General features: G+C 39.3%; 1 protein-coding gene across 2 annotated transcripts; it reads left to right on the plus strand.

Moving 5' to 3' along the window:
* The first annotated feature begins 3,558 nt into the window (after positions 1 to 3,558).
* On the plus strand, positions 3,559 to 11,606 carry borcs6 (BLOC-1 related complex subunit 6). 2 transcript variants are annotated; one of them, XM_008413224.3, is made up of 7 exons: positions 3,559 to 3,653; positions 5,173 to 5,765; positions 5,917 to 6,106; positions 6,204 to 6,386; positions 8,029 to 8,192; positions 8,395 to 8,478; positions 9,083 to 11,606. In XM_008413224.3, exons 2-7 carry the CDS (start codon positions 5,184 to 5,186, stop codon positions 9,206 to 9,208), a joined length of 1,329 nt encoding a protein of 442 aa, XP_008411446.1. In that variant the 5' UTR covers positions 3,559 to 3,653; positions 5,173 to 5,183; the 3' UTR covers positions 9,209 to 11,606. The 2 variants fall into 2 exon arrangements, with proteins under 2 accessions (XP_008411446.1, XP_008411445.1); XM_008413223.3 differs by lacking the exon at positions 3,559 to 3,653 and adding an exon at positions 3,671 to 3,867.
* Positions 11,607 to 14,147: the final 2,541 nt, after the last annotated feature.

A 14,147-nucleotide genomic window follows, 5' to 3' on the forward strand; every position in this document is an offset into this window, starting at 1 on the left:
AAATAAAAAAGTAGCACATACTGGGCTTCAAATGTGAGAAAAAGAAGCCACAAACTTGGAAGCAAAATGTAATTAAACGAAAGAATGACTCAAGACTTTTGCAATGAGTTGAAAACCACTATGTGTGCTTAGAATTTGTCTCAAAGCAGAAACTAAAAAAATCTAAACGGTCCTCATGAGATACTTGGCACCAGAATCAGCCAAGCAGTAAACCCACTGGTAGCTTAAAGCGACTTTACATTTTCTGGCAATTTGAGAGGACTCTGTAAAGAAGAACTCAATAAAAACAAAGTAAGTGGCTGGGAAACACGCCAAAGGAAGTCACAGCGCTATAGAAAAGTTTTGGCATTAGCTTCAAGTTGCCTTTTTTATTATTATTTTTCCTTGTGCCCTGACAACCGCAGAGAGTTTTTCACACCATTTAGCCAATAAAAGTTCCCTTTAGGCCTAATAAGAGATTGTTCACGTCACCACAGAATCCCTGGCAGTGAAGTTCTCAGGCTGAACAAAATCTGCTCAAATGTTTAAAACTGAATTTTATTGCTTGCTGCCCAAAATGGTTTCTACAGTAAGGTCTCTTCAACCATAGCTCCATTGGCGATTATATCAAGGCCTTTGGAAACCAATCGCCTTTCCGCAAACTTTTAATTATCCCCCTTCCTCTGTAAAACCACTGGATGTTTTTTTTTTTGACGTTTCTCTGAACACAAACCACAACAGCCTTTTAAACATGAATCCAAAAACAACCCCCCTCCCCACCCCCCAAGACCAACATCAAATGTTGAATTCTTGGTTTGGAAAACAACACGGGCAGCTTTCCTTTGCTACGTTTTCATGAATACCTGAGCGTCTTTCAAGACGTGCGATCAGTGGCGTTCGTGTTGAGTCAGGGAACGATGAAGACCGACTTTTGCAGCGTCAGTTTTAACTATCCTGTGAGGTGCTGAGAGGGCGCCATTTGCTACATTTGTTTAATTGAAACAGCACATCGAGTTCAGGTCACGAGAAGCCTCGCCTTTGAGCTCGGAGAGAATTAACAGCCAGGATTAGTGGCTTGCTGATTTACGGTCATATACTATCATTTTGGCCACCGACGTAAAACTTGCAGTCTCCAACTTCTATAATGAAAAACCACATCTTGTATGAAGCCACATGCTCTCAATTTGCTTCGTATACCTCCTGGTCTTAACTGCTGCGTCTTATGTGGGAAACGGGGGAAAAAAAAATCTGTTAAAGTTGCTTCTTTTCTACTGTCAAATCCCAAAAGGGGAAGCGGAATTAAGTAATGGAGCACTCTGTAGGGGTGCTCTGGAACAAAAGCTTATTTCCTAAACTTGAGTGTCTTTAGGTAGATTTCTTAAGCTTTGATATGTGCTGCAGATGGAGAGGCAGCAAATGGGATAAAACTGCTGAATCCCCACTGAGGGCGCAGCTGGCCTGGATGGATGAGGTGGATTAGTTATTTTACAAGATCTTTAGATGTGGCTGCACTGTGGGTTTTTCAGTCCTCTCTCCTCTTCTGCAGGGGTTTGCCATTCAAAGTTTTATTTTTTTAAATAAAGTAAAGCCACAAGACACTGGCTTTATTTCCACTGTGGAGGCACACAGACCAAACCAATATCTTCTCATTATTTCAAGGCCTCCTGGCAAGTTATTTCACTGTCATTTGAAATAAGTTATAGACTCATTCTCAAAATGACGGTGCGAAAGCAAAAATACTGGGTGTTGTGAGACAGACTCAAACATACACATTTCACCAAGACACATTCTTTGTACATACGGTGCCTGTTTAAATGTGAGTGGGTTGCAGTCGTATGAAGGTATTAGGACAGCTCACAACAGCATGTTTGTCTAACATATTTGGACAAATGTTCTTGCTACTGTGAAAAGACAAAACAAAACTCAATCAATAAAAGCAAATAACTTTCTGTAAAATGTAACGAAAATGTTTTTTTCTGGTGAGGAATAAATTAGGACCCTGTATCCTACGCTCATTCTCTCTTCACATGGGGAAAATCACAGACGTGTCACATCGGGTGGACGTGATTGGAGCATGATCTGTTAAAACCTCTGACATTTTGTTTGGTGGTTGTTGAAGAGAGGATGAACACTGGACAAATCAAAAGACCTGCTTAAAAGAAAAAATATATATATTGTATTAGTTTTTGCATCTGATAAAGGATAAAAGAGAGTTAAAAAATGTTTGAAATCAGTCGTTGTATTGTATGGAACATAGTAAGTAGACGACAACAATTACAATTGCCGAGGTTCAAGGATTCAGCAAACCACAGAATCCTTGAAAAGTCCCTTAAAAATGTAAAAGTTGTGAAGTTTGTGCAGTGAATATATGAAGTGATAAACTATAAAACTTTTTGGGAAGCTCTAACAAATTCTTAATCATATTTTTTAAATTTTGGATATTAGAACATACAAGAAAATGAGAAAGTGTGATGGTCAGTGTCCAGTTAAGCATAAATAAGCCTAAATTATTTAAAAGTCAAAAAGTTCGTAATAAAACTATTAAGTCAAGTGAATCAGAAGCAAGTGGCGAGACGATAAGGCAGAGTTTTGTGATTGCGCCTGTTAGTCCCAGGTATTCTGCTGGATTCAGATCAGAGTGCAAACACTGCAGACAGGATTTTTGATCCTGGGAGAAAAAAATATAGCATCATAGATGTGTAGACAAGACATTAAGAAAGCATGCATAACTTCCCCTAGGTGTTTACAAGGGAGATACAGTTTCACATTTTTGATGGTTCTTAAATGGTTAAAACCTGATTTCTGCCAAATATTTATCTACTTTTCTGATGGGAAAGAACTGTGAAAAGCAAACACCAAAATCCTGATTGTAGAGGATTGTAGAGACTAAGAAAATAAACTAACTGGTTTTGAATTCACTAAAGTAGGAATATAGCTGTGGTGGATTTTGTACAATAATTCCAACAAAGAAAAGGCACGTTTAATCATCTATTTTCTGTTGTTTTAAGCTTCTACTAAGTACCTTTTCAGGCCCTGCAAATTCAGTGTATATGACAACAACTATTTCATTTTTTACCTATATGATCTTGGTATAATTTGAGAGTTTATATTTTTAAATATACATTTCTATTCATCCATTCATAGAACAAACGTACAGAACCAGCAACAGAACACTAGAGATCTCAGTTGTGCTTTTTCTCATGTGGCTCCAAAACAGAGCCAGCAGCCTGAGGGGCCCCTGGTGTTTGTCTCCATCTGTTGGGAAAATTGTGGTAAATACAGCATACATTTTTCACCCGGAAATAAATAACATAAATAAGCAGATGTTTGTAAAATTAGTGGCGCTCATTGTTAAAATACACATAAAAATGTGTTATGTTTCTGATGTAGGCATTTGATTTAAGTTTGATTACAGATTGCAGACTTATTGGATGGTTTTGTAGAAAATCAAACGAATTTAATTATTGTTAAACATAACTCTAAAAATGTGAATCATTCATTTTCTGAGTTATTATTTACATTTACTTGACAATGTTTAAAAAGTAATAGTTTACATTTTATGTGATCCCTGAAAGGTTTCGCGAAGCGGAACGGTTCTTTGGGGGAGTTGTGGGGAACAATATATTGATAGGACTCGGTTGTTGCTTACATCTTACAAGATAGAAACTGCTTTGGTGAGTGTTTCTTTCGATAAATTGGGGCCTGTGGTGTCGCTAATTGATGCATTTACGAAATGAGTCTGAATATTAGGCTGAAATAAATCCAGCTTTGTTACCGTGTCAGTTGAATCATATCAGGTTTGCTCAGGTTTGTGAGTCGGAGGCCTTAGCAGCTAATGCTAGCCCCATCAAAACAGCAGCGCAGCTACTTCCTCACCGATGACCAACGGTAGACTCGTTCCCTTTTTATCTCACTTTGTGTTTCGTGGCAAGTCCTTGAGCTTCGTAGTTTGGTAAAACAAATACAATTAATAACACCATGTTGGTTTAATGAGCACCAGTTATTTTAGCGTTAATATGCTAGTGTTAATATGCTAGGCTGTCAGGAGTCTGCAGTTTTGGTTAATGTTAACGTCTGGATTTAAAACGTGTGTAGAAACTCGGGGACATGTTTAGGGACTATGACTTAAATAGTGGGTCATCTGATCGTGACCTGCAGCATTTAAATGCAGTTACACAACCCTCTCTGTCATAATCCTGACGGGTAGATGTTTCTTTTTTTACTGACTTTGCTTGTTTACTTCCTTTCAAGGAGCAAGATCACATGGTTCCTGCACGCAGCTGTGGAAACCGAAATGTTCGTGGGGGGAACTACTTGTCATTTTTAAAATGATCCAAATCTGAGTTTTCAAAAATATTTTTGATGGAGCGCTGATTGTACACAAGAATAGCAGGATTAAGAGCCACTTAACCTAATTTTGTTGACAGGAAACCCCATGTTGCTCCTAATAATAAAACACATAAGCTATTTGTCATCGTTTTCAGAACATCCTGTAGGAGCACTTTATCACTTCATTGTCTCTTTAAAAGAAAGGATCCGTCCAAACAATATTCAAACTCCATCTTCATGGCTAAGCTTGTTACTCATTTGTAAAACTGCTATAAGACTGAAGTTCGTTCTGAAGCAGTGCTGGTTGCGGTACAATTTAGCCTGCCGTGGTTCTGGGATATGAGACTTGATTCAGAATATTTTTTTGTGCTGAAGAAATAAGGAACCATCACAGCTTAGTTCTTTCCTAATTTGTTTTCTCAGAATTTATCCAAATGAACGTTCTGTCATGTAGTTAACGGAAACATACTTCAGACTTCCACAGATCAACTACGAAAGTTTTCTTATCAAATATTCTACGGAGGATATATATTGTACTATTATTGAAAACTATAATTACTGCTTGCTTCTGTCCAATTTTCCGAATAAAATTCTTATTTCTGCTACATTTTTTTTATTCCAGTCAAGTTGCCTTTCTACTATCAGACTATATTTCTATAAGCTCATGTCCTGTTTTGGCAATTATGAAAAATGCAAGTAAGCATTCATTTTTATTCAAGGCAATTGGTGTGTTTTGTTAAGTGAACAGCTGTTTATGCAGTTGATAGAGTAACATTAGAGCATTGAAATCCCCTTGATTGCTTTTATAAAAGCAGAGTCTTCCCTTATGTAGGATTTTAACACCTTTTTTCTTGTTTTCACCAGCAGAGGGAGGGATGAGTCTCTCCCCTGTTATTGGCACAGAAGTGCCAGAAACAGCTAATGGGGTGGCGACGCCCGTCTCCCTGGAGAACGGCCCTCATGCGCCGGTCTCGGTAAAACACGGCGGGAGCAGGTTACCGGATGACAGAGCGGAATCGATGGACGGGAGAACAGAGAACCACGTTGACACAGCAAACAGACTGAACGCTGCAGAAAACAACTTAGACACTGAGACAGATCTTCACGAGAGAACATCTAGCTTATCATTACACGGTTCCCAGGTGGTAGACCTCTCTTTTCATGATGACGCAGAAACGGGAAACTCCGAATTCAAAGACACAGACATTCCTGAGGGATCGAAGGCCGAGGATCTGGTTCTCATGTGGGATTCAGCACCGCATGCAGAGCCCACAGACGTATGTCGGCAGGGAGGCCCTGACATTGCAGAAAGACACCCGAAAGAGGCTGAGAGTGAAGAGAGAAGGCTCGACAGAAGAGAGGAAGATGAGGACGGAGAGAAAGAGAAACAGGATATGGAGACGGACGAGAAGAACGAGAACAGGTGGAGGAACACTGGAGGAAGAGCAAAGAAGGAGGTAAGTGGTTAGTAGGATTAAGGACAAAAGCAAAGTAGCTGAGCCAATAGGAGTTGAGATTTACAGATTGGTCTCAGAATCCAGTTTTTATAATCTTTTGGTAAATTATCACCATTTATCAGTTCCTACCCGTTCCTACCTGTTTCTGCAGCCCTCGCAACACTACTCCTCTTCAGCCCCCGGTCCCAGTACCACCTCCTCCTCTTCTACTCCTCAACCTGCTCTTCTCACCTCAGACGACACTCCATGCCCTCCCCACGTCATGGCCCAGGTTTGGGTTCGGAACAACCGGGGGATGCAGGACAGCAAGAGCCTGGATGAAATCAGCCAAGCCTGCGGAGGTACGTTTCTGTCACAGTTTGGATTACATGTAGTGTCTGGTTCTTCCTGTCATTTTTCATACTTTTTTTTTTTGTGCTTTTTTTTTTTACCCCGAAGGTGGTCCAGGAGCCAGAGGAGGTGGCAGAAGCGGGCAGTCAGAGGGCCGAAGGGCCACCATCTCCTCGGCTCTGGAGCTGGAGGGGACGGTCAGCCATGAAGGAGACCTCACCAACTTCATCACAAAGAACCTGGAGCAGAAGATCAAAATGAGCTCCAAGCCCAGCCTGGACTGCAGTGATTGTGCGTGAAATTCTAAAAACTCCATTTCTCTTGTTTTATTAACATAATTTAAGAGCTAAAAAAACGGAATTTCACTAAATCATTTTAAAGACGACGCCCTGAGACGTGTCCAGATTGAACCTATGTTAACAAGGTTCTAAGAAACATATGAAGCTATATTCATCCTGAGATTAAATTCCACACAGGTGGACTCTATTTACTCACTGTATGACTTCAAAAGGAAGTTGATAAGGCAGCATTTTAGGGAGTCGGGGTAAAGGGGGCTAAAGACAGCTGCACAGCTCACTTCCACTTTCCTTTTACAGCTGCGCAGTATTTTGTGTTGCATCAGTGCAGCATCATGCTGTGGGAATTATTTGATTTATATTGATTGATAAGAGTAATCGTGGTGAATCAATTATTGAAATAATTAACTAATTTAGTAATCGACTCAAAAAGGCAGTTTTCTGGAAGAACAACACAGATACACAAAATGTGTATATTTACAGAAAATATACACATTTTGTATTTAAGATGGAAAAAAAAAAAACTTTGTAAATATGCACTACCCAAAACTCAAGTGGCATCGTTTAAGCTTCACTTGGTTTAAAATCTGTGGGGAAAAAAAAACTGCTATTAAGGAACTTTTTGTTATCCAATTATTAATTGATCAATCAAAAAACTAGTCAACAAATCGGCTTTTTGCTATTTTGCAACTGAGCTTTTGTAATATGTTGATGTTTGAAGGATTTTTTATTTTTCTCAAGATGCATCATTTGCTACAAACGATCAGAATCTGGCAGAATGTGCCAACTTTTTTATTTGATTAATCGCCAAAATTGATTAATTGATAACCAAAATAATTGTTAGTTGCAGTCCCATGTAGATAAAAAAAAACAAAAAAATACCGTAAGATGACATGTAGAAACTATTTTGCAATTATCTAAGCATGTGTGTCTGTCTGTCGCACATGATCTCATAAATAAGTTTAATTCAAATTTGGAAAACGTCACCAGGTGTGAACACTTTTGCCAGGCGTTGTGATGGATGACATCGGTGGATGACTGTCGGCGTTTGGCCTGCCGAAGAGCTGTGAGGCGACATGTGTAAATCTAATCCCGGGAATAAATCAGTCCTTTGAAGTTTTTCAGCCTGGCCTAATGTAGACGGTCCATTAGCAGAAGCCTGACATGTTTAAATTTCACGGAGGAACACGCTGAGGCGCCGCTCCTTGCTCTCAGACTCCTCCCGGATGAGAGTGACGGCTAAAGCAGCCATTTAATTTAGGCGCAGCGACACAGTCAATATGCCCTGTGTGGCAGCTCATTCCCTCCACCTGCTGATTCAATTAAGATGGATGACTCACTTTGTTTAGACCAGAAGGATTTACTATTAAAGTCCTGCTGCTGCCAGAATGAAAGAAGCCATCACCTTTTATTTATTTATTTGTTTTACATCCGCTGACCTCCGATGACTCCTGTATTCTGACGTGTTTTGACACGGATGTTCTTCTACAAATATAATCCTTATGTCGTCGGTGTGCCGGCGCTATCAGTTTGAGTTTTATTACGTTGATTTTAAACCTTTACTCATTCAACCATGAGAATATGTGTAGCCCTTTGGTTGCGTATAATTGCCTAATTTCGTGATGTTTTACCTGCAGCTGACTGCTCGGGTCCAATCTACCGAAGCCGAGGGTTGTCACGGAGACCAGCGGACATCCCGCCGATTGACCCCACAGTTCTGTTGGACCTCCAGAGACACACCCAGGAGGTGGCCCACAGCGTGGAGATGATGATGAAGAGCCTCAACGGGACCATCCAGAATGTGAGCTGGCGCTACGCTCCAACGGCCAAGTTCACTTGCTGCCGTTATAGTTTGTGTGTTGCACTGAATCACGCTTGCTACCGGATCATTTATAGAGACGGTGCTCATGTCCATTTAGCTTTCTTCTCCTCCTGCTACACAGAATCTCTTTGCGCCGTATTGTTTTCTCACTTTCTGCCCGTCCGACTCTTTGTTTCTACAGATGACGGCTCTGAGCGTTGGCTACATCCAGACCTACAGAGACTCTGTGGACAGCCTGGGAGAGTCTGTAGACATGAGCATAAAGGTGAAACGTGGAGTGTGACTCGTCTTTATAAATGTGTGGAACTGATTTAGAAAGCATTAGTGGATTCTTGGTGGATTATCATTTCATTTTGAGTGGATTAATTGTAACAAAATCTGCTTAAATTGAAACTGATTCCTTAATGAACTGTAGGTGCCCCTGATCTTAGTATCCTCTAAGCTTCAGACGTTTAAAGTGTTTTGCATTTTCTCAATTGTAACTTGTTCCAATTTGCTACATTGTAATCACAAACTTGTATTTTATTCTCATTTTGCTTTATTCTATATCCTGTTATCTGAATGTGTTACGTTTGTCCTTCCTTCTCTTCCTACTGTCTTCCCTTTCTTCCTTGTCTCATGTCCTGTGTTACCTCCTCTTTTGTGCTCTCCCTCCCTCTCTCTCTTTTGTATTATTATTTTTTGTATTTTATATTTTAAGGTGAAAGTGAAGAACTTGGAAAACTATGGAATTTTTTGAAAAATGTGATGTAAAGTTTGTGATGACAATGTGACAGAATACGAAGCCGAAGGGATACAAATTGCATCCCAGCTCTGTACTTTTAGACACAGCGTTGTTCATTTCTTTATGTCTCTGTTTGTTCCTCCAGGGCATGTACACACTAATGGCTCGTTGCGAGGAGCTGGATCGCTCCATGCAGCCCATCCACACGCTGGCGGCTCAGATCCGTGACATCAAACGCACCCTGGATGCTCTAGAAGCGATCTGCAAGTAATCCCCCCCCGCCTCCCCTTCCTGCCAGATTTGAACACAGCTCCAACCTGCAAAGATCCAACCTAAAGCTCATCCAAAAGAAACAAACAAACAAAAAAAGGATGCCGGCAAGCAAACGCAGCCCTTTCGCAGGTAGCACACACACACTGCAGCGAAGATCAAGTTCACCTCAGGAGTCTGGAACCTGCCGCTGCCCGGCATGCTGAATGATCTCCACTCATAGCTCTTCTGTGTGCCGTTTGAAGATGACCTGTTTTCGTGTTGTGGGATCTAAAAAGAAATGCATCGACTTTTGAGGATGAGCTGTTTTTTTTTTTGTTTTTTTTTCTTCTTCTTCTTGTCAAAATTTCAAGAAGAAAATCCCACCAAATTAACTCTTTCGCCCCGGATACTTAGTAGGTCGCACCCATGCACAAACACAAACCTCGCAGCAGGCGGGCTACACGCATTCGTTGTTCCTCCTTACAGTCTGAGGAGTGTGATACTTTTATCCGTCCAGCCTGCCTGGTTCAGATTGCACTAACCTCTCCTCCGCAGACGGGGGCGATATTTCTGTCTCTGGAGAGGCAAGAATAAACTGCTCGGAAGACGGTGACATTTGCACTGGAACAGAAAGTCTATTTTTTAATCTTATGCAACAAGCAGGTTCCTTCACTGTGTGTGTCTGTATGTTTTTATTTATTCAGTCTGCTCAGCATGCGTGCTTGTTCAGGAAAAAAAAAAAAAAGAACAAAAAAAAAAAACAACAACATTGCGTCTGTGTGTCGCGGGGAGCCAGTTCACGATAATGTCTGCTGTCTCATGGGCTCCGATCTGTACCGAGAGTCTTTCACTTTATCCACTCCGATTCTCTCCCATCACCTGAAAAGGAGGAGTCAAATCACAGGTCTGCTGCGTTAATAGCAAGCCAGAATCTGCCACGAATCTCCGTCTCCTCTTCTGCGGCGGCGTAAAACGAAGAGACGAAGTGAGGAACATAACCGGGGAGAGTAATCTTAAGTGATCCTAAAACTGTCTTTGAATGTTGTCCAAATAATAAAATATTAAAAAGTACCAGATATTTTACTCGATTTGACGTCTAGATGTCATCGCCCGACAGGCTAGATATCATTTTTTATGCTCCAACTTGATTGAATTTTGAAGTCGATAATATTTTTGTTGCTTCAGAGCTTCTCATGGGAATATAAATTTCACTGCAGCTTCAGTTCTTCTCTTTTTTTTTTTTTTTCTCCAAACAGCCTGTCACACATGGTGTTAAATTATGGTTTTGAAGTTCATTCTTAACAAGACCAGTTCTGGGTTCAGTTCCCTGCGAGTTAAAACTGAACCGTTCATGTTCGTAATTCATCACTTAAACCTTTTGAACTAAATTTAAAACATGAAATGAATGCTTCAGATTCAAATGACATACAATGATATATGTAGTTACTTTTCCCCCCCATACACTGTATAAAAATTTCAGTTTTAGATTTGTAAGGATTATAAAAATTAATTTCTACTCACTAGAAGCCAGAATAATGACAGGCAGCTCTTTGGGAGGCTTTTGTTAATTTTCTCAGCAGTCGAGGATCCAGAACCTCTACAGGAAGCAAACGGTCTGATCTTTACCAGGCTGGGCTTTTGTTGAACTTTTTAGCATTTGATCGAATTGCCTTTTAGTTCTTATGACTTGGGTCAACCTTCTTTTAACAAGCTTCTCAGAACTGGTGTGAGTCGGGTTTGTAGGTCATCTCGTTCACGAACCCCTTTTCAGTTCTGCCACAAATTTCTTCTACGAGACTCGAGTTAAACCTTGATTTTAAATCACACAACATGTCTCCAGAAGTTAAGGACTTTGTCTCTGAGTGCGAATAGCAACTAATATGGCTTTTAATGTTGTTCTTCCTCTCTGTGCGGTTTTTCAGCCAATGTTGGTGCTCTTACCTGCATTTTCAGCAGACGTTGAGCTTTTGTTCAGTGGTTTATCAAAACATTTTCAACTCCGAGACGAAAAACCCATTTTGTTCCTGAACATTGTGCTGTCTGGACATTCCTATATGTTCTTGCATGTAGTAGTTTGAACAGATGAATGTGATGCCCAAAGATGGAATCAGCAACTTACAAAGTCATGACATCATCATAATTTGGGCTTTCTCGAATCCTTAAGTCGTAGTAATCTTAGTGCACGTAAAACTTGTGATTTCATTCTGGAATTTAGCAAAAGGATCATTTCTGACAGTGAGGGAGGGGGGAAACGTTGTTTTATACAGTGTATGCAAAAGTTTTGATTCAACTATGTCATTGTGTGTCATTTGGCTTGTGCCGTCTTTCTTTTATTTTTGTAATTCTCTCCTGTTCTCTCTGCTCACATAAACTGTATTCCAGTATTGACCAGTTCCCAATAAAGCTGCTTCAATGTTTCCCTGCTTTAGTTTCAGTAAGCAAAATGTTTGAGATTTTGATTTTAAAAGAAATGCTCATTAGAAATATATATTTTAAAACTTTAAAGTTCTATAAGGTTGGTGTTCCTCTGTGAGAAAATTTGCGTTCCTTTTAAACATGCCAGCTGCCAATATTGTCCACATAAACAAACGACAGACGGCAAAGTCAGAATGTGTCCATCTGAGAGGACAGGCGTATATGTTGTCAATAAAGACAAGCAGTTTCTGTGGTAACGGTCTGAACGCATGCACACACAACAGTCGTCTAGCTCGTGGCTTTTTGGGCAAATGCTGCGACACTTCCTGCAAAAAAAAAAAAAAAAAGCTAAAACAAAATTGCCATAAAATTTCTCTGTATATCTGTGCATTCACTCCTCAAAAGAGTGCTGCCTAATGACGCTGCACTCAGTTCAAGTAAAAGAGCAGAAACATCTTCAAAGTTTCAGGAACACTGCTTCCTGCTCATTAAGAGATGTAATTGCAACACTCTGCGTGGTTCAAAACCATTTTGACCTCTGAAAAATCCTGAAGTATGAATCGGTTTATTCGTGTTGATCAGTCGGTTCTAAATGGATCTGCAGCTGCAGTTGGAAACTAATATTGAGCAGAGTTGATTTCAGACTCCTGTCACTCTGCTGCCTTGTTTCCCAAAAAAAGAAGTACAAAATAAGTTGAAATAAATTTGTTTAAACTCCGTAAAATTTCATCTGATCATCTTAAAGCAATATTATGTTTTTGTAAATTGTTTTTTTTGTGTGAACATGTTACTTTTATTCTGATTAAAATGTAACTAATTATCTCAGCAAACAACTAATGAAAGTAAAACTGAATATAAAACAATTATAATCATTAACACCAGATCTGAACAGTTTAAGAGCAGATGCATTTATCTATTTTTTTTGTTGTTGTTGTCCACCATGTTTGCTTTCTATCAGACTCAGAATTTAAACTACAATAAATAAATAAATAATTATGTTACTTTCTCAAAACAGTAAAATCAAATGAGATGCTCTCATGCTGTTAGGATGCTGCAACTTAAATCAGTTTCTAATTGTCAGTAACAAATTGGTGTTTTTGGCTGTAGTGACAAATTTCACTCTTGTCCTTAACATCTACATTCATTTACTATTTAATATTATTTGTAAATAAAACCTGGAAAACAAACTCTCAAAATGACAGACATGTTTTCTCTTTTGCTGTTTGTGTCTTCATCATCGGGAAACGAAGCCCAGACATTTGAGTTAGAGGTGAGCGAAGCTGGAGTTTGGATTTACATATAAAGTGTTGACATTTGCGCACGCAGTAATATTCTGAAGATAACACTGAAGCATCAATGCATTTTTAATTTTTAATTTTTTTTTGCACTGATCTACATAAACTCCATGTGGAATTAGCGAAAAGTAAGACATGAAGTATTTTGATTTCATTATGCAAACATCTACATCTTATCCCTTCTTCAGTTTAGAGGTTTGTTTATCATCAGTTTGTGCTCAAGTGATGCTTTCTCTTCCTGATAATTAGGTTTTTCAACAAAAGAGTCAAAACCTAAGGATTTATGATTGGTAGATTTGACTTTAGATGATGAAATCGAGCATATTCAATCTGTCAGAAAGCGCCGCCCTACTTTGTAATAGAAAAGTTACTTCCAGTCAGGCTTGTTTGGACAGACAGACTGGATATTTATTTGCTTCCCGGGTGTTTGGTAAATCGTCCATGAACTTCAGAAGTCAAAACTGATGAACCTTTACCTGATCTGACCCTGAAAACTCCTTCTGTTCTTATTCTCTCAGCCCAGCGTCGCATATTTAAATTTTCCAGTTTACATTAACTGCACCATTTGTGCAGAGCGATTAATAGACAACTGTGTGTGACCTTTAAAAGGTTTGTGTGTGGGTTATAAATCAATTTATGTCCTTGCCAAAGTTTTATAAAAATTCTTGGTTTTAAAAAAAGTTCCTTTCCTAGATTCCTGAGAGAAAATCCTGGTGTGATCTGAGTGTTTTCCAACCATATGGAGTAACTAAAAATTAGCCGAAGAATGGTTTCATTTACACTCTGTGGATGTCAGATCAGCGAATGCCTTAATTCTGAATATTAATAATGATAAATAAGACAATAACACCTTGGTCTTGCTGCCTTTTTATCCTAAAAGCATTTATATCACATGTATAAAGTTGTTTGGGGAGAAAACAAGACGATCTCAGGCATATCTATCTTCATTATGCAGCCTGTATGGCTTCAGAGGTAAATGTCTAAAAACAAATGTAATGAATATAAACGTGGAGGTAGTTAGCAGCACTTCTTTGCTCCTTATTGTTGCTTACATTTGCTACAAAAATGTTTAGAAGTGCCAACTTTGAGCAGCAAAAGCAACACGGGGCTTTCTAAAGGAGCTAGTACAAAAACATAAATATATATTCTAAATTAATCTGAAATGAGCCAAATGGCTTTGTCAAAACTGTTTGCAGTTTTGAATGTGAAAGAAATTAGACATAATGTAATATTAATTGGTTGTATGTG

The sequence above is a fragment of the Poecilia reticulata genome, chromosome 7 (genome assembly GCF_904066995.2).
Source record: "Poecilia reticulata chromosome 7, P_reticulata-male-v2, whole genome shotgun sequence".
Taxonomy (NCBI): Eukaryota; Metazoa; Chordata; class Actinopteri; order Cyprinodontiformes; family Poeciliidae; genus Poecilia; species Poecilia reticulata.

Excerpts from the sequence above, each read along its gene's own strand:
- borcs6 (XM_008413223.3), top strand. Across the intron at positions 6,107-6,203 it reads AATCAGCCAAGCCTGCGGAG|GTGGTCCAGGAGCCAGAGGA; the intron begins GTACGTTTCTGT and ends TTTACCCCGAAG. Across the intron at positions 8,193-8,394 it reads TCAACGGGACCATCCAGAAT|ATGACGGCTCTGAGCGTTGG; the intron begins GTGAGCTGGCGC and ends TTGTTTCTACAG.